Source organism: Ranitomeya variabilis, chromosome 1 (genome assembly GCF_051348905.1).
Source record: "Ranitomeya variabilis isolate aRanVar5 chromosome 1, aRanVar5.hap1, whole genome shotgun sequence".
Classification (NCBI taxonomy): domain Eukaryota; kingdom Metazoa; phylum Chordata; class Amphibia; order Anura; family Dendrobatidae; genus Ranitomeya; species Ranitomeya variabilis.
Window position 1 is genome coordinate 545106131 of NC_135232.1, and position 20790 is coordinate 545126920.

The 20790-nt window shown below is 46.0% G+C and overlaps 1 protein-coding gene across 2 annotated transcripts in view; it reads left to right on the plus strand.

Annotated features, from left to right (window-relative positions):
- Positions 1-6210: 6210 nt before the first annotated feature.
- NPR1 (natriuretic peptide receptor 1) overlaps positions 6211-20790 on the plus strand; it is a 381588-nt gene continuing 367008 nt past the window's right edge. For both annotated transcript variants that reach the window (XM_077255010.1, XM_077255016.1), the window contains exon 1: positions 6211-7737. In XM_077255010.1, the coding sequence (XP_077111125.1) occupies positions 7041-7737 (697 nt within the window). In that variant the 5' untranslated portion in view covers positions 6211-7040. The remainder of the gene's footprint in view (positions 7738-20790) is intronic.

A 20790-nucleotide genomic window follows, 5' to 3' on the forward strand; every position in this document is an offset into this window, starting at 1 on the left:
TATGCATCCTTCCCCATGTGTGCTGCTGTCCTTGCTCTGCATGTCCTCCTGCCAGGTTGGGTCAGTTACTATGTCATCCACCACCTCATCTTCTACATCCGCACTCTGCTCGTCCTCCTGACTTTCTGGCAATTGTGTCTCATCATTATCCAGCTCTTGTGACACTTTCCCACCAAAGCCTTCATGTGACCGTGGCTGTTCAAATCTTTGGGCATCGCTACATGCGATCTGATCTGGCCCCACTTCAATTTGACCAGCCGAGAGTCCTGAATCTTTAAAGGAAAAACTGAACAGCTCTTCAGAGTGTCCAAGAGTGGAATAATTTGTATCAGGGCACTCGGCATGGTGGGAGGAAGGAGGATCAAGGTGAGTAATATGCGGTCCACACTCACGGCTACTCAGACTTGACTGTGTGGAAGACGTGTTGGTGGTGGTGGTGGCTAAGTGACTGGAAGCATTATCCGCTATCCAACCAACAGCCGTTTCACACAGCTCTAGCTTCAATAGTGGTGTCCTGCAGTCCCCTAGAAACTGAGACCGGAAGGTCGAGTGAGAAGATGTGGGTCTTTGTTGTGGTCCACTTTCAGCTCGGCCACGGCCTCGTCCTCTGCATGCACCATTAGCATCATGTCCACTTCCCTGTCCCTTGCCTTGCCCATTTTAAATGGACTACTAAAATATTTGAAAAGTTAAATACAAATGGATAAATTTGGAGAAAACTTGTGATCAGTATGCCTGAAAAGCAAGTATTTCGAGACCACAGATACATCGGGCGTCTGACGGAGATAACAGACTGTTACATATGTTTTAAAAAAAAATTTAAACCACAAAATAATGAGTAGACCAAGGCTAGCAGACAAAAAATACAATGTATGCCTGCAAAGTGGGGATTTTGACACCATAGATACACCACGCATCTGACAGAGATAACAGACTAATTAAATGTGTGGCCTTTTTAAAAAAAAAAAAAAATTTAAACCTCTAAATACTGAGTAGATCAAGGCTAGCCAAGGGGTAAACCTAGCCTCTCTGCTGCCTGAGGCGAACTCCAAAATGGCGCCCCCCCATACACCTCGTACACATACGGCTCTGCTCTGCTCCGTACACACACACAGGTCAGCTTCATACACTTTGTACACACAGGGCTCCGCTCCGTACACCCCGTTCACACGTGGCTCAGCTCCGCACACCTCGTACACATGAGGCTCGGCTCCGCACACCTTGCACACACGCGGCTCAGCTCCACATACCTCGCACACATGTGGCTCAGCTCCGCACACCTCGCACACATGCGGCTCAGCTCCGCACACCTCGTACACATATGGCTCATCTCCGCACACCTCGCACACACGCGGCTCAGCTCCGCACACCTCGTACACACGCAGCTCAGCTCCACTCACCTTGTACACAAACACGGCTCAGCTCCACACACCTTGTACACACACACGGCTCCGTACACCTCGTACACACACATGGCTCCACTCCGTACACCTCGTACACACACGCGGCTCCGCTCCGAACACCTCATATACACGCGGCTCCGCTCCGTACACCTCGTACACACGCAGTTCAGCTCCACACACCTCATACACATGCGGCTCCGCACACCTTATACACACATGGCTCAGCTCCGCACACCTCGTACACATGTGGCTCAGCTCCGTACACCTCGTACACACACGGCTCAGCTCCACTCACCTTGTACACAAACACGGCTCAGCTCCACACAGCTTGTACACACACACGGCTCCGTACACCTCGTACACACACATGGATCCACTCCATACACCTCGTACACACACGCGGCTCTGCTTGGAACACCTCATATACACGCGGCTCCGCTCCATACACCTAGTACACACGCGGCTCAGCTCCGTACACCTTGTACACTTGTGGCTCAGCTCCACACACCTCATACACATGGCTCAGCTCCGCACACCTCGTACACATGCGGCTCCGCTCCGCACACCTCGTACACACGCGGCTCAGCTCCACTCACCTTGTACACAAACACGGCTCACCTCCACACACCTTGTACACACACGGCTCCGTACACCTCGTACACACACGCGGCTCCGCTCCGAACACCTCGTATACACGCGGCTCCGCTCCGTACACCTCGTACACACGCAGTTCAGCTCCGCACACCTCGTACACATGCAGCTCCGCACACCTTATACACACATGGCTCAGCTCCGCACACCTCGTACACATGCAGCTCAGCTCCATACACCTCGTACACACGCAGCTCAGCTCCATACACCTCGTACACACGCGACTCAGCTCCGTACACCTCGTACACACATGGCTCAGCTCCACACACCTCGTACACATGGCTCAGCTCCGCACACCTCGTACACAGACGGCTCCGCTCCGTACACACACGGCTCTGCTACATCCACACTGTAAACCCCTCCTGACCCCATGCATAAGCTTACCCTCTTCCAGCACCATGACAACCAGCACAGCAGAGTCCTGAATACACTGAGGCCACTGATCATGTGACCCCTGACTCTTCCCATCCGGTGACGTCATCACAGGTCCTGTGCGCACAGAACAGCCTTCTATGAGCAGCCCCAGCAGATGCAGGAGAAGAGTGACTTCAGGTTGAGGACCTGTGATGATGTCATGATCACGTGACCGGTCACATGAGCCGGGAGGGCTGGATGAGGGGATTTGGCCATTCAGGATGGTTGGAAGCCTTGAATACAGTAGTAACTGAACCTGCGTCTACGACGCAAATTCAGTTACTACACCGGTAGAATCTGCCGCCCCCACTCTTCATTGAAGGCAGTGCCGCTGAGGCAAAGTACTCAACTTGACACATGGTAGCGGTGCCCCTGGCTAGCAGACAAAACAATGCAATGTATGCCAGCAAAGCGAGGATTTTGACACCACAGATACACCAGGCATCTGATGGAGATAACAGATTGTTTAAATATGTGGGCTTTTTTTATTTTTTAAAACACTAAATACTGAGTAGACCAAGGCTAGTAGACAAAACAATGCAACTTATGCCTGCAAAGTGAGGATTTTGTCACTACAGATACACCAGGCATCTGACGGAGATAACAGACTGCTTAAATGTGTGGCCTTTTTATAAAAAAACATTTTTAGACCACTAAATACTGAGTAGACCAAGGCTAGCAGACAAAACAATGCAACGTATGCAGGCAAAGCAAGGATTTTGACACCACAGATACAGCAGAGATCTGATGGAGATAACAGACTAATTAAATGTGTGGCCTTTTGAAAAAAAAAATTAAACCACTAAATACAGAGAAGACCAAGGCTAGCAGGCAAAAAAATACAATGTATGCCTGCAAAGCGAGGATTTTGACACCACAGATACACCAGGAGTCTGATCTGATGGAGGTAACAGACTATTTAAATATGTGGCCTTTTAAAAAAAAAAAAAAAATGAAACCACAAAATACTGAGTAGATCAAGGCTAGCAGACCAAAAAAATGCAATGTATGCCTGAAAAGCAAGAATTTGGAGACCACAGATAGACCAGGCGTCAGATGGAGATAACAGACTAATCAAAATGTGGCCTTGATTTTTTTGGGCCCATCAAAATTGTGTCAATAAGTAGGCTATGACACAAAAAAAAAATTGGAGTACTAAAATTGTAAGATATTTTGCACAATGACATACGATGTGTGTGGCGTACAAATCACAGTGGTAAATATAAGAACTGTAGCTAACTATTTTTGGGCCAGCTACAAATTTTTGGGGTAGCAAAATGGTGTCCAAAAATGTTGAAAGACACTCCAAAAAATAATATAGTACCAAAAAAAAGGCCAGGTTTTTCTGCGCACTCACATCTAATGCCTGGGACTAAATTTTTTTTTTTTTAATTGTTAGATTTTCACGCTCTTGTATTGCAATGACCTGGCTGTAGTCTGCAGCATGACCCAGCAAATAAATGTAGAAAAAAGAGGGCTATGGATTGCTTTCTAATAAAATGAGCAGGTATAAGCTGCAAAAAAAAAAGCAAATTGCCAAGGATACACGGGTATATATATATAAAATAAGCAGCAGCAGACAGGACTGGAGCTTTTTGAGGTATGCAGTGAGATCTATATACTCACATACAGTGCCTGAAGGCCTTGCACTGATGTGGATATGCGCACATAGACTCCCCTGCCTACTTAGCGCTGCAATCTATGTATCCCCGAATTTGCCCTAAAAAGGATTGTTGGTTTATCAGGATTTGTGGATTGAACACTAGTAGACACACACTAACTAATAAATGTAAGAATCTGACCCTATCTCAGCAGCAGCTCTCCCTACACTCGCTAAGTCCTTGCAGAATGCAGCGAGCAGGGCTGCGCCAGGTCTCTTATAGAGCTGATGACGCTGTGCGGCCAGCTAATCACTGTAATACCACAACAAAGATGGCTGCGGTATTACAGTGCATGACAGACAATCCCTGCATGCTGACTGACCCTCTAAAAAGTGCCAAAATTAAAAGGAGGAGACCTGAGCTCCCGCTGAATAATCCCCGAAAAACTCGGTGCTCGCCGAGTACACCGAGCATAGTGATACTTGGGCGATTAGTGGCGAGGATGTTCGCTCATCACTTGTGTAGCACCCCCACTGCCGCAGGGCCGAGGGGTACCCGGTGCCGGGCCTCTGGGTCTCTGCTCTGGGGTTGTCACGGTGGCTAGGCCCGGTCCGTGACCCTGCTGAGGGGCGCACAATGAAAGTGATGGTATGGGATGTCGTTATGGTGTGGTGAAATGCCGGTCGCGGTAAATAACGAGGACACCAGGTTGCAGTCTCTTTACCTCTTTACCGAAGGCTTCTGGGTCCTCAGTCCGGAATACGGTTAACAGGGCTGCGCAAGTCCGGCCGGTCCGATGGCACCTCCAGAGTTCCCCTCGCAGGTGGAAATCTGTGCCTACCTGCTAGCGCTTGTGTGTTGTGGTCCTTCCCTGCTGTGCTTACGGGATAGTACCCCACAACTGTTGTGTCTGTTTCTCGTGTTCCCTCACAACTCGATTCTGATGTTCTTCTACGTCCCCCTGATCTTACGGTTAGGACGCACCCGTATGACGGGGAGGCTCGGAGGTTCTTCCTGGGCTCTATCGTCACCCCTCTCCTGTTGTTACCCCCCTGTGTCTTCCTGGGTCTGTGTGAGACAGCCCGCCTGTGACTGACTGTCCTGCCGTAGTTTTGAAGTTTGGCTTGGAGCTCTATACTTCCTCGGCGTTCCGGCCACCGGTTATGCGCCTCAATAGGATGTTGCCTCGATCTTACAGCACGACTCCTACTGGTATTCTCCTAGTTGCGTTGATCTCGTTTCTCACTCAGCACAATAAATCTTGCTTCTTGTCCTTTCTTGGGGTACCGCCACTATATCGTGCAGGCGCGGTCCCGTAGCGTTCTCTCTGATTGCTAGGCCTCGGTCAGGATCCCACCCCTGACAGGGACCCCTCCGAATCTTCCCCTACAACACCCTCTGCCACAAGGTGTTGCCTGGTTCCAACCCAGTCAGCTTTCTGTTCTAACTTCCTGCCTAACCCCCAGTTTTACCAGATTGTGAGAAGTGGCCTAATAAATAGAACCCTTAGCTCCCCCTGGAGGCCAGACTGTGAAATGTATTGATGTCTGTGATACCTGGTCAGATGAACTCCTTCAGTGCCATCAGACGTACCATAGCCTCCCTTAGCGGCAGAGCCACAGTACTGCAATGACCAGGACTCTGGGGCGCTGCACTAGGTTTCACGAAAATTTGAGGCCATGGATCCATTATGTGTCTATTTTGCAAGCCGGTGAGAAAATCTCGCCATACGGATGCCATATGGATGACATATGGATGTCACACTATGGATGTCACACGGATACTTTGATGATAAAAAATCACATCCTCTCATTGCACACGGATGACATACGGTCACAGTTTGGGAACATTTCTGCGAATCTCGGCAGTAAAAAACAGACCGATTTTTTTATACGTTATGTGTGACGCGGGCCTAATACTCATATTATCTCTTCAGAGATACTATCTCTCTGATACTCTCTATAATACTCGTATTATCTCTTCAGTAGTACTTGTTTCCCTTCTGCCCCCACTGAGTACTGTGTGTGACAGGGATTTCTTCCTTCCTCCTCTTAGTACTTCCTCCATTTCTTGGTTGCTGCTGTCACCTTCCTGACTTTGTGCTTCTGAGTATCACCACACCCTACTTTGCCCCCCTCCCAGTCTTCTCTGTGCTCCCCTCTCAGCGCTCTCTCACATTCTGCCAGCTACCTGTCTCTCGCTTACACAATCCCTCTCTTCCCGTCCTCCACCTTTCTTACTCTGCCACCCTCCTTTCCTTGCTCATCCTCCTGTGTCCCTCTCAGAACCTCCTCATCCCCAGTGTGCGATCTCTCCCTCACTGCCCAGCTTCTTTCCTTCTTCCTTCTTCCCTGTCCTTTGGTTATAGCTCTGCCAAAAGAACTTACTGGGAATCTTGTGTTTTCCATATTGATTTATTTTCATTTTTTGAAAATCACTCAAATCTCTGGATTAAAATATTTATTCCAATTAGTGGAGGGAAAAAAAGCCAAATCTTTCAATTGTGTTCTCCAGCAAAATTCTGGGTGCCCTCCAAGTTTCAGGGTTGGACGTATTGCCTCTTCCGCAATAACCCTGTGGATTCGCCTTGGCTTTAAGATCCAGTTGGAGGAAGCCGGTGAAAGGAACCTGGATGTTTCGGGTTGTCCACGCAGCTGGAAAAGGGTTAACAAGCAGGGCTGAATGATAACAACCCTTTTGTCATTGAGTCAGGGGAAGGAAAAAAGGAAGCCAGCCTCCAGATAATACGGATCCTGTCCTCTAGTTACTTCCAGCAGTGAGAATCTAATGGCTGAGTGCGACATTCTCTGCCTTTTGCTCTCACACAGACGAGGAGATGATTAACAGGAGTCTGGATGTATCGCCACACGAGGAGCAGCAATATGTGCCGCTGAACCCAGAAGGACTGTTGCACGCTCCAGATTTTCCCAGACTTATCTTTTGAAATTCGGATCATGAGGTCCCTGTAGTCATGGCAGGAGTTCGGGTCCCAGCTCTGTTGTTGATTTGGTTCCTCGGCCGCAGTTTTCAAACAGAAGTTCAGAATTTAACGCTGGCCGTGGTTCTTCCTGAAACCAACACCCAGTATCCATGGGCGCTGCCCAGAGTCGGGCCTGCCATTAGGTTGGCCATCGAACGTATCAACAATGACTCCAGTCTTCTGCCTGACCTCAATGTTTGGCCCGTGTTCGGAAACAGTGAGAACAAATATGGAAAATGCTCGGACGCGTCGGCCCCGTTGGTAGCTGTAGATTTTCAGTTCACCTACAAACCAGCGGCATTCATCGGCCCAGGGTGCATGTATTCGGCTGCGCCAGTTGGTCGCTTCACGGGTCACTGGAAGGTCCCTCTTATTACGGCTGGGGCTAGTGCCTATGGATTTGGTGAGAAAGTTGAGGAGTACAAGTTCACCACCAGGATGGGTCCCATCTATTTGAAGCTGGGCCAGTTTGTGGTCCACCTCCATCAGCATTACAACTGGAGCAGACGAGCCATGGTGCTGTACAGCGTGGACAAACAGGACGATCGTCCATGCTACTTCACCATCGAGGGTCCATATGTGGAGTTGGGAAAACTCAAAAACATGACCATAGCTGACATGAACATAAACGAGACAGAACCGGTCAACTTCACACCCATCATCCAGGATATTATACAGAAAAGTCGCAGTAAGTAGTTTTTATTTCAAGTCTGTATCATGATTATGATTTGTGCATGGCCACACAGTTGGCTCTGCTAAATGTATACTAAGTGAGCAATATGCAAATATTCGACTTACTGTCTTTACTCTTGGTAAACCAAAGTGACTTATTGGTGCCCCCTTGGCGCTCGGGCTCTGGGATGCACACGCCATTCCAACTACTTCTCACCGTCAGCCCTACTACATTTGATGTAGCTCTTTTGTATTTGCATCATCTCTGCTACATATGGCAGTTTTGTGAATCTGTCATGAACATCTCGCTCATTGCACAGTCTCAACTGTCTCCGTAGTCCAGATCTGGTACATTTCATTGTCAGCTCTGCTGCATTTCACACTCAGATCTGCTACATCTGTCGGTTTTGTCATCTGGCAGAATCAGCTGTGCTACATATGTACATGTTTGTGTAGTTACACAGCCCATGAGCCATATGAGTCCCTGGGGTCAGTCTCTTCTGAGTTAATATTGGAGGAATGTTTCAAAAACAATTAGGTTTTGCAGTTATAGCGAAATTAAAGTCTATTCGCCCGGCGGTTCCCCCGATGTTCTCTCTTGATTACTGGTAAATGGCAGAGCAGATCCGAGTTCATCCCTGCCACCAGTCAGTGAAAACTGCTCCATGAAACATGAATGTTAACCCTTAGGGGTTAATTCTCTGGTGACACAAGAAAAATAACAAACACAAATCTGCCATTAATGAGTTTTAAGATCTCCTGGAGGAGTTTGGGATCAGCAAAATTCCTCACTGACATGCGGCATTATAACAATGTGCTGCCAAGTCTACAGACGCAGCAACAATAAGAAAACTGAAATAGGAACTACAAGTTGTAGCATTCGCTAATATTGACTAAAAGCAAGAAGGGAGGCAGGGAAATCCACCCTTCACAAAGTATTATAAATCCAGCATCTCTCTTTATCTAAGGCTTCATAAAGGCCCTGCACAGTCAAAACGTTGTGATTGTTCTATACCAATAAAGATACCAAAAGGATGATGTCTGGTGCCCTGGGTCGTGGATTTCTCTGTGCTAGGCTTTGTAGTCAGGAAAAGGCTTAAGTTCTGTATGTCACCCTTGGGCTCAATTCACACCTCCTGTTCTGAACCCTCACATTACCAACCTCTCCAGTACTATCCTCTCCTCTCCAGCAGTGCCAGGGTTAACAATCAGTTTTACAGAGTCACATAGTTAGACAGCCGGTGAATGAGTAACCAGTTACCATAACCAGGAGACAGACGGCCATTTTACTATAAACACTGTTTAAGTGTGAGGGGGGTGACTAGCATATAAGCTTCCTGCCACGAAAAGCAGCATGCCAACAACAGGAAAGTATTGTTACCAGCAAAGCTCCAACCACCTGACCTCCACCCACAACATGAAACGGAGTATGTGCAATATTTGATGTCTACAGATCACATACTAACGCCGCCTGACAAGTCTGTATCAGAACACAATCCTAGAAAATATTGCTAAAATCCCCACACATCTCTTCTTCTTCATGTGATCACAGCTCTATATAATCCTCACACATCTCTTCTTCATGTGATCAGCTCTATATAATCCTCACACGTCTCTTCTTCATGTGATCGCTGCTCTATATAATTCTCACACGTCTCTTCATGTGATCACAGCTCTATATAATCCTCACACTTCTCGTCTTCATGTGATCACGGCCCTATATAATCCTCACACGTCACTTCTTCATGTGGTTGTGGCTCTATATAATACACACACGTCTCTTCTTCATGTAGTCGAGGCTCTATAAAATCCTCACACGTCCTCTGCTTCATGTGACTGCAGCTCTATATACAGTGGGGAAAAAAAATATTTAGTCAGCCACCAATTGTGCAAGTAATTGACATGATAGGTAGACCACAACTATGAGAGTCAAAATGAGAAAACAAAGCGAGATTTGGTAAGATTTATTTTGCAAATTATGGTGGAAAATAAGCATTTGGTCATCTAGAAGCATGCACGATTTCTGGCTTTCACAGACCTGTAACTTCTTCTTTAAGAGGCTCCTCTGTCCTCCACTCATTACCTGTAGTAATGGCACCTGTTTGAACTTGTTATTAGTATAAAGACATCTGTCCACAACCTCAAACAGTCACATTCCAAACTCCACTATGGTGAAGACCAAAGAACTGTCGAAGGACACCATAAACAATATTGTAGCCCTGCACCAGGTTGGGCAGACTGAATATGTAATAGGCAAGCAGCTTGGTGTGATGAAATCAACTGTGGGACCAATAATAAGAAAATGGAAGACGTATAAGACCACTGATAATCTCCCTTGATCTGGGGCTCCACGCAAGATCTCATCCCGTGGAGTCAAAATGATCATAAGCATGGTGAGCAAAAATCCCAGAACTACACAGGTGAACCTAGTGAATGACCTGCATAGAGCTGGGACCATCGTAACAAAGACTACCATCAGTAGCACACTACGGCACCAGGGATTCAGATCCTGCAGTGCCAAGCGTGTCCCCCTGCTTAAGCCAGTACATGTTCAGGCCTGTCTTAAGTTTGTTAGAGAGCATTTGGATTATCCTGAATAGTATTGGGACAATGTCATATGGTCTGATGAAACCAATGTAGAACTGTTTGGTAGAAACAAAACTCGTCATGTTTGGAGGAGACAGAATGCTGAGTTGCATCCAAAGAGTACCATACCTACTGTGAAGCATGGGGTGGCAACATCATGCTTTGGGGCTGTATCTCTGCAAAGGGACCAGGACGACTGATCCGTGTACATGAAAGAATGAATGGTGCCATGTATCATGAGATTTTTATTGCAAACCTCCTTCCATCAGCAAGGGCATTGAAGATGAACCGTGGATGGGTCTTTCAGCATGATAATGATCCCAAGCTCACCGGCAGGGCAATGAAAGAGTGGCTTTGTAAGAAGCATAAGAAGGTCCTGGAGTGGCCTAGCCAGTCTCCAGATCTCAACCCCATAGAAAACCTTTGGAGGGAGTTGAAAGTCCCTGTTGCCCATCGACAGGCCCAAAACATCACTGCTCTAGAGGAGATCTGCATGGAGGAATGGGCCAACATACCACCAACAGTGTGTGCCAACCTTGTGAAGACTTACAGAAAACGTTTGACCTCTGTCACTGCCAGCAAAGGATATATAACAAAATATTAGGATGAACTTTTGTTAATGACCAAATACTTATTTTCCACCATAATTTTCAAAAATAAATCTTGCCAAATCAGACAAGGTGATTTTCTGGAATGGTTTTCTCATTTTGACTCTCATAGTTGTGGTCTACCTATCATGTCAATTACAGGCCTCTCTCATCTTTTTAAGTGGGAGAACTTGCACAATTGGTGGCTGACTAAATTCTTTTTTCCCCACTGTAATTCTCACATGTCTCTTTTTCATGTGATCACGGCTTTTTACAATCCTCACATGCCTCCTTTTCATGTGATCGTGGTTCTATATGATCCTCACGTGTCTCTTCTTCATGTAGTCATGGCGCCATAAAATCCTTACATGTCTCTTCTTCTTCAAGTGGTGGTGGCTCTATATACTACTCACAAGTCTCTTCTTCTTCATGTGGTCGTGGCTCTATATAATCCTCAGATGTCTCTTCTCCATGTGATCGCGGCACTATATAATCCTTTAACGTCTCTTCTTCTTCATTTGATCATGGCTGTATTTGATCCTCATACGTGTCTTCCTCATGTGATTGCGACTCTATATAATCCTCACACCTCTCTTCTTGATATGATTGCAGCTCTTTATAATCCTAACACGTCTCTTCTCCATGTGATTGAGGCTCTATATAATCCTCACACTTCTCTTCTACATGTCATTGTGACTCTATATAATCCTCACACGTCTCTTCTTCATGTGATCTTGGCTCTATATAATCCTCACACGTCTCTTCTTCTAGATGTCATCGAGGCTGTATCTAATACTCATGCGTCTCTTCTCCATGTGATGTCGGTTTTATGTAATCCTCATACTTCTCTTCTTCATCTCATCATAGCTCTATATAATCCTCACACGTCTCTTCTTCATGTGATTGTGCTCTATGTAATCCTACATAAAAAAATGTATGCTTTATTAAAGGGAACCTGTCACCCCCAAAATCGAAGATGAGCTAAGCCCTCCGGCATCAGGGGCTTATCTACAGCATTCTGTAATGCTGTAGATAACCCCGGATGTATCCTGAAAGATGAGAAAAAGAGGTTAGATTATACTCACTCGGGCGGTCCCACTGCGGTCTGGTCCGATGGGCGTCGCGGTCCGGTCCAGCACCTCCCATCTTCATACGATGACGTCCTCTTCTTGTCTTCACGCTGCAGCTTCGGTGCAGGTGTACTTTGTCTGCCCTGTTGAGGGAAGAGCAAAATACTGCAGTGCGCAGGCGCCGGGAAAGGTCAGAGAGTCCCGGCGCCTGCGCACTGCAGTACTTTGCGCTACCCTTAACAGGGCAGACAAAGTACGCCTGCGCTGGAGCCGCAGCGTGAAGACAAGAAGAGGACATCATCCTATGAAGATAGGAGGCCCCGGACCGGACTGCGACGCCCATCGGATCGGACCACCCTCCCAGGTGAGCATAATCGAACCTCTTATACTCATCTTTCAGGATACATCAGGGGGCTTATCTACAGCATTACAGAATGCTGTAGATAAGCCCCTGGTGACGGTGGTCTTAGCTCACCTTCGATTTTGGGGGTGACAGGTTCCCTTTAATACAAAATACCAGTGCACTATACAATACCGTCACCAAGACACAAAAACAGATATATCAAAATAGAAAAGGCCAAGGATAGTGGCTTGCCCTACCTCTAGATCTCAAACAACCCTACCTGACAGCGGAGGTTGACACCCTATATCCTACGCAGTGGCACCCCCGCTCCACGTCGACTGTCCCTTCTATCCCTTATGTTCCCTAATTGGGATGGGATAGAAATATCTTATAAATAAATCTAATATGGGAATTTCAAGAGAATCAGGGATAATGATAAAGTAGAGGGCCAATAATTGTACAAACCCTACCCTGTCCCTGCCTGACAGCGGAGGTTGGCACCCTATTAAAGATGAATGACAGTGGCGCCCCCCGCTACTCGACGTCTATCCCAAAAAGGACCCTATCAATATAGTGTGGCAAGGATGTCTGTTGAACTAAAGGGCTAGAGTGCTCTGATGTAGCCTATTACACTATGAGCAAAAATGTAAACAATGAGGGAAGGTTAGGGAGCCCTATATATATGGCATCACAGTTATGCCAAGAATATAGATATAAACGTTCAGAGTGCAATATCGTTGCCTGACCAGCAAGACTGGCATAATACTCACATAATACTGATATACATCGGTGGCTGTAGGTGGAACATATGCGAGTCTTGCTGGTCGGGCAATCGAGAGTCTGCGTCTGCGCATAATGGGACACAAGCGGCAGACTCGGCGCCTGCGCATGATTGAACACAGGCTATAGACCTGTAGATTCTGGGAGATGGGACCTTCCATTTTCTGCGCCTGCGCATTATGGAACGCAGGCAGCAGATTCGGTGCCTGCGCGTGACGGGACACACGACATAGACTCGGCGCATGCACACCGGGGAGGTGAGGCCTTCCCACAATTGCGCAAGTGAGTGGAATGCAATCACGGAGAGGGGTGCCGATACTTCCGGTATGTTACACGCACGCCGATCCACATGTGTCTTCGGTCCAGTAATCAAAGGAATCTATATTTGGGGCATACTGGGCACTGTGTCTCAGGGACCTTATCGAGAGGGGACTCACCCTGTGACCTGATGATTTTATCGCTTTGAATGCATGATGACAACTAAGCTAAGTCATTTTTTTTACATGTATACTCCTGATGAACCTCATGTTCAGAGGGGAAACGCGTCGAGTTCCACATACATGTTAATGGGGACTAATGTTATAGTGGGGGATATGAAGATGATTTTGAATATCTGTTTGCATTTTTATTATGGACCATTTATTTGGGTGAGCACTCATAGGAAGGAGCTTCTGGGGTAGGCTCCATTTAGGTACAAAAACTGTATGGTGTTATGAATAGGTACATATATGGTTTGGCATAACTGTGATGCCATATATATAGGGCTCCCTAACCTTCCCTCATTGTTTACATTTTTGCCCATAGTGTAAGAGGCTATATCAGAGTACTCTAGCACTTTAGTTCTACAGACATCCTTGCCACACGATATTGATAGGGTCCTTTTTGGGATAGACGTCGAGTAGCGGGGGCGCCACTGTCATTCATCTTTAATAGGGTGCCAACCTCCGCTGTCAGGCAGGGACAGGGTAGGGTTTGTACAATTATTGGCCCTCTACCTTGATTAGCATTATCCCTGATTCTCTTGAAAGTCCCATATTAGATTTATTTATAAGATATTTCTATCCCATCCCAATTAGGGAACATAAGGGATAGAAGGGACAGTCGACGTGGAGCGGGGGCGCCACTGCGCAGGATATAGGGTGTCAACCTCCGCTGTCAGGTAGGGTTGTTTGAGATCTAGAGGTAGGGCAAGGCACTATCCTTGGCCTTTTCTATCTTGATATACGGTATGTGTTTTTGTGTCTTGGTGACGGTATTGTATAGTGCACTGGAATTTTGTTTTAATAAAGTATACAGTTTTTATATAATAATTGGGGTTTTCTGTGAGCCAGGTGATTTTCTACTCCATTAGATATCTTATTTCTGTGAATTCTGTGAGTGAGCTCTATATAATTATCACACGTCTCTTCTTCATGTGATCGCGGCCCTATATAATCCTCACTCGTATGTTCTTCATGTGATCATGGATCTATATAATCCTCACACGTATGTTCTTCATGTGATCTCAGCTCTATGTAATCCTCACATATGTGTAGTTGGTTTGATTTTACTTATTACTTTATAATTTTATAAACCTTTTTCTACAAACTGTACATTTTTTAGTGTTGTGATCATTTTTTTCCCACTTATCTCTGGTATGGGAACAATAGATTGTTTATACGAGGCTCCGGACGGCAGATGTAGAGTACGATTGCCGAGCATTCAATGTTACTGCAGATAAACTTTCCTAGCCTCAAACCTGTACTGAGAGCCAACTGCGGGCCGTATAGTGCCTGACGGCAGGAGAGAGTGGGACTAAGGCCAATCTTACAGCTGTAGCTTCACATCCAAACGGTCATTATATGTGGGGGCAAAAGTTCCACCGGACGACATAAACATGTCAGCACTGGGAGAAATGAGACCTGCCTCGTAACTTGTATACGTAGCTTGTATTCTCCATGGACACTGCCGGTGGGACCCTCACTTCTACTTGATCACATACCCTTTGCTGTAGGAGCTACTAGTGCCACTTATCACCACTGGTAATAGGATGGCGCCGCTTTCGGTGACATGTACGGTAGTGCTGCGCTGCCCTCTACATCAATAAGAACTTCACAAAGTCACATGTCAGTAAATAGGTTTCCTCACACATCTTAGGCCGGCGTCACACTCAGCGTATGTAAATACGGTCTGTTTATTACGGCTGTAATAAGCAGAAATGTTCCCAAAATAGTGATCCGTATGTCATCCGTAGGCAGGGTGTGTCAGCGTATTTTGCGCATGGCATCCTCCGTATGTAATCCGTATGGCATGCGTACTGTGATATTGTCTCGCAGGCTTGCAAAACCGACATCTAATGGATTAATAATAATAATAATAATAATAATAATTTTTATTTATATAGCGCCAACATATTCCGCAGCGCTTTACAACTTATAGAGGGGACTTGTACAGACAATAGACATTACAGCATAACAGTAATCACAGTTCAAAATAGATACCAGGAGGAATGAGGGCCCTGCTCGCACGCTTACAAACTATGAGGAAAAGGGGAGACACGAGAGGTGGATGGTAACAATTGCTTTAGTTATTTGGACCAGCCATAGTGTAAGGCTCGGGTGTTCATGTAAAGCTGCATGAACCAGTTAACTGCCTAAGTATGTAGCAGTACAGACACAGAGGGCTAGTAACTGCATAAAGTGTATGAGAACACGATGCAAGGAACCTGATTATGTGTTTTTTTTTTTTGTTTTTTTTTCTATTTTTAATAGGCCACACAGGGATAGTTAGGTTAATGCGTTGAGGCGGTAGGCCAGTCTGAACAAATGCGTTTTTAGGGCACGCTTAAAACTGTGGGGATTGGGGATTAATCGTATTAACTTAGGTAGTGCATTCCAAAGAATCGGCGCAGCACGTGTAAAGTCTTGGAGACGGGAGTGGGAGGTTCTGATTATTGAGGATGCTAACCTGAGGTCATTAGCGGAGCGGAGGGCACGGGTAGGGTGGTAGACTGAGACCAGAGAGGAGATGTAGGGTGGTGCTGAGCCATGGAGTGCTTTGTGGATGAGGGTAGTAGTTTTGTACTGGATTCTGGAGTGGATGGGTAGCCAGTGTAATGACTGGCACAAGGTAGAGGCATCGGTGTAACGGTTGGTGAGGAATATGATCCTGGCAGCAGCATTCAGGACAGATTGGAGCGGGGAGAGTTTGGTAAGAGGGAGGCCGATTAGTAGAGAGTTACAATAGTCCAGACGGGAATGAATAAGAGAAACAGTAAGAGTTTTTGCAGAGTCGAAAGTAAGAAAAGGGCGAATTCTAGAAATGTTTTTGAGATGCAAATAAGAAGAGCGAGCCAGTGATCGGATGTGGGGGGTGAATGAAAGCTCGGAATCAAGGATAACCCCAAGGCAGCGGGCATGTTGCTTTGGAGTAATGGTGGAACCACACACGGAGATGGCAATGTCAGGCAAAGGTAGGTTAGTAGAGGGAGAGAACACGAGGAGTTTAGTTTTTGACAGGTTCAGTTTCAGATAGAGGGAGGACATGATGTTAGAGACAGCGGTAAGACAATCACTGGTGTTTTCTAAGACGGTCGGAGTGAAAGCAGGAGAAGAGGTGTATAATTGGGTGTCGTCAGCATAGAGATGGTACTGGAAACCAAATCTACTGATTGTTTGTCCAATAGGGGCAGTATACAAAGAGAAGAGGAGGGGGCCTAGGACTGATCCTTGAGGAACCCCAATGTGCTCAAATGTTCGTTAAAACATATATACAGTATGTATATATATATATATGTATATATATATATATGTCATTGAGACACACATATATATATATATATATATATATATATATATATATATATATATATATATATATATACTCTATTTATATTTAATTCCGCGGGAGATATGTGAAAAGCCGGTAATTCAATTGTCGGCTTTTCATTTCTCCTTCACAAACCCGACAGGATATGAGACATGGTTTACATACAGTAAACCATCTCATATCCCCCTTTTTTTTGCATATTCCACACTACTAATGTTAGTAGTGTGTATGTGCAAAATTTCAGCGCTGTAGCTGCTAAAATAAAGGGTTAAATGGCGGAAAAAATTGGCGTGGGCTCCCGCGCAATTTTCTCCGCCAGAATGGTAAAGCCAGTGACTGAGGGCAGATATTAATAGCCAGGAGAGGGTCCATGGTTATTGGCCCCCCCGTGGCTACAAACATCTGCCCCCAGCCACCCCAGAAAAGGCACATCTGGAAGATGCGCCTATTCTGGCACTTGGCCACTCTCTTCCCACTCCCTGTAGCGGTGGGCTATGGGGTAATGAAGGGTTAATGCCACCTTGCTATTGGAAGGTGACATTAAGCCAGATTAATAATGGAGAGGCGTCAATTATGCACCTATCCATTATTAATCCAATTGTTTGAAAGGGTTAAAAAACACACACACACATGATTAAAAAGTAGTTTAATGAAATAAACACACAGATTGTTTTAATAATTTATTGCTCTGTCATTCCATTTTCAGACCCTCGCTTGGCAAAACAATAAACACACAAGATACATACCTTCTGATGAACTGTCACGTCCCACGAAGTAATCCATCTGAAGGGGTTAACTAATATTACAGGCAGAGCTGCGATAAACCACTCGCTCGTGCCTGTAATCCCCGGGTGCTGAAAGGAAAGCAGTGATCTGTACTTACATTGAGTCGCGGTGATGCGCCCCTGCTGGATGTTCTCATGAACTGCAGCCTGGGAACTTTTTCCCACGCTCCAGGTCATATGAGGACATCCACCAGGGGGCGCATCACCGCGACTGAAGGTAACTATAGGTCATTGACCTACATTTCATTCAGTCGCGGTGATGCGCCCCCTGGTGGATGTCCTCATATGACCTGGAGCGTGGGAAAAAGTTCCCAGGCTGCAGTTCATGAGAACATCCAGCAGGGGCGCATCACCGCGACTCAATGTAAGTACAGATCACTGCTTTCCTTTCAGCACCCGGGGATTACAGGCACGAGCGAGTGGTTTATCGCAGCTCTGCCTGTAATATTAGTTAACCCCTTCAGATGGATTACTTCGTGGGACGTGACAGTTCATCAGAGAGGGTATGTATCTTGTGTGTTTATTGTTTTGCCAAGCGAGGGTCTGAAAATGGAATGAGAGAGCAATAAATTATTAAAACAACCTGTGTGTTTATTTCATTAAACTTCTTTTTCATCATGTGTGTGTGTGTTTTTTAACCCTTTCAAACAATTGGATTAATAATGGATAGGTGTCATAATTGACGCCTCTCCATTATTAATCTGGCTTAATGTCACCTTCCAATAGCAAGGTGGCATTAACCCTTCATTACCCCATAGCCCACCGCTACAGGGAGTGGGAAGAGAGTGGCCAAGTGCCAGAATAGGCGCATCTTCCAGATGTGCCTTTTCTGGGGTGGCTGGGGGCAGATGTTTGTAGCCACGGGGGGGCCAATAACCATGGACCCTCTCCTGGCTATTAATATCTGCCCTCAGTCACTGGCTTTACCACTCTGGCGGAGAAAATTGCGCGGGAGCCCACGCCAATTTTTTCCGCCATTTAACCCTTTATTTTAGCAGCTACAGCGCTGAAATTTTGCACATACACACTACTAACATTAGTAGTGTGGAATATGCAAAAAAAATGGGGATATGAGATGGTTTACTGTATGTAAACCATGTCTCATATCCTGTCGGGTTTGGGAAGGAGAAATGCAAAGCCGGCAATTGAATTACCGACTTTTCTATAGAACACCGCTGCGTATTTCTCGCAATGCACACGCATGGTCCGTGTGTAATCCGATTTTTTCTCGCACCCATAGACTTTCATTGGCGAGTCTCGGCCGAGATACGCTGACAATCGCAGCCTGCTGCGAGTTCCCTCGGATCCGAAATACGGTGGAGAAAATATCGGATGATGGGAGCTGAACCATAGATTAACATTGGGCAGAGTGCTATGCGATTTTTTATCGCATAGCACTCGTCCGTATTACGGTCTAGTGTGACCCCGGCCTAAGGGTCCCTTTCCACTTGCGAGGAAAACGGACGCGTGCAATCCGATAAAAAATCGGATTGCACTCGGACCAATGTTAGTTAATAGGTGTCTTTTGATTTGCGATTTTTTTCTCAGCCGAAATCGGACTGAGAAAAATCTGGATCGGCTGAGAAAAAAATCGCAGCATGCTGCGTATTGCTGCGATTCTCGGACGAGACTCGCCAATGCAAGTCAATGGGTGCGAGAAAAAAATCGCACAGCACTCGCACCATGCGAGTTCTGTCCGATTTTTACGCACCGGTGTCCTTTGAAAAGCCGGTAATTCAGCGCGGTGTACAGTAAAATCACACTGACAGGTTAGAATAGACTAGATATATACACATAGAATGTGTCTATATACATATATATATGTCAGTGAGACACCTATATATGTATATTTATATTTAATGCAGCACTAGATAGCATTAAAGCCGCTAATTCAATTGCCGGCTTTTGCTCTCTCCTTCACAAACCCGACAGGATATGAGACATGGTTAAATACAGTAAACCATCTCATATCCCTTTTTTTTTTGGCATATTCCACACTACTAATGTTAGTAGTGTGTATGTGCAAAATTTCAGCGCTGTAGCTGCTGAAATAAAGGGTTAAATGGCGGAAAAAATTGGCGTGGGCTCCCGCGCAATTTTCTCCGCCAGAGCGGTAAAGCCAGTGACTGAGGGCAGATATTAATAGCCAGGAGAGGGTCCATGGTTATTGGCCCCCCCGTGGCTAAAAACATCTGCCCCCAGCCACCCCAGAAAAGGCACATCTGGAAGATGCGCCTATTCTGGCACTTGGCCACTCTCTTCCCACTCCCTGTAGCGGTGGGATATGGGGTAATGAAGGGTTAATGCCACCTTGCTATTGTAAGGTGACATTAAGCCAGATTAATAATGGAGAGGCGTCAATTATGACACCTATCCATTATTAATCCAATTGTTTGAAAGGGTTAAAAAACACACACACACATGATTTAAAAGTAGTTTAATGAAATAAACACAGCGGTTGTTGTAATAATTTATTGCTCTCTCAATCCATTTCCAGGCCCTCGCTTGGAAAAATAATAACCGCACAAGATACATACCTTCTGGTGAACCGTCTCGTCCCACGAAGTAATCCATCTGAAGGGGTTAACTAATATTACAGGCAGAGCTGCAATAAACCACTCGCTCGTGCCTGTAATCCCCGGGTGCTGAAAGGAAAGCTGGATCTGTACTTACATTGAGTCGCGGTGAGGCGCCCTCTGGTGGATGTTCTCATGAACTGCAGCCTGGGAACTTTTTCCCACGCTCCAGGTCATATGAGGACATCCACCAGGGGGCGCATCACCGCGACTGAAGGAAATGTAGGTCAATGACCTACATTTCATTCATTCGCCGGGGAATTACAGGCACGAGCACACCGCTGCATTAGCAGGGCTCCTGCCTGTAATATTAGTTAACCCCTTCAGATGGATTACATCGTGGGACGTGATCTGACATCTGAGGGTATGTATCTTGTGCGTTTATTATGTTGCCACGCGAGGGTGTTCCTGATGGATTGAGAGAGCAATAAATTATTACAACAACCGCTGTGTTTATTTCATTAAACTACTTTGTAATCATGTGTGTGTGTGTTTTTAACCCTTTCCTACAATTGGATTAATAATGGATAGGTGT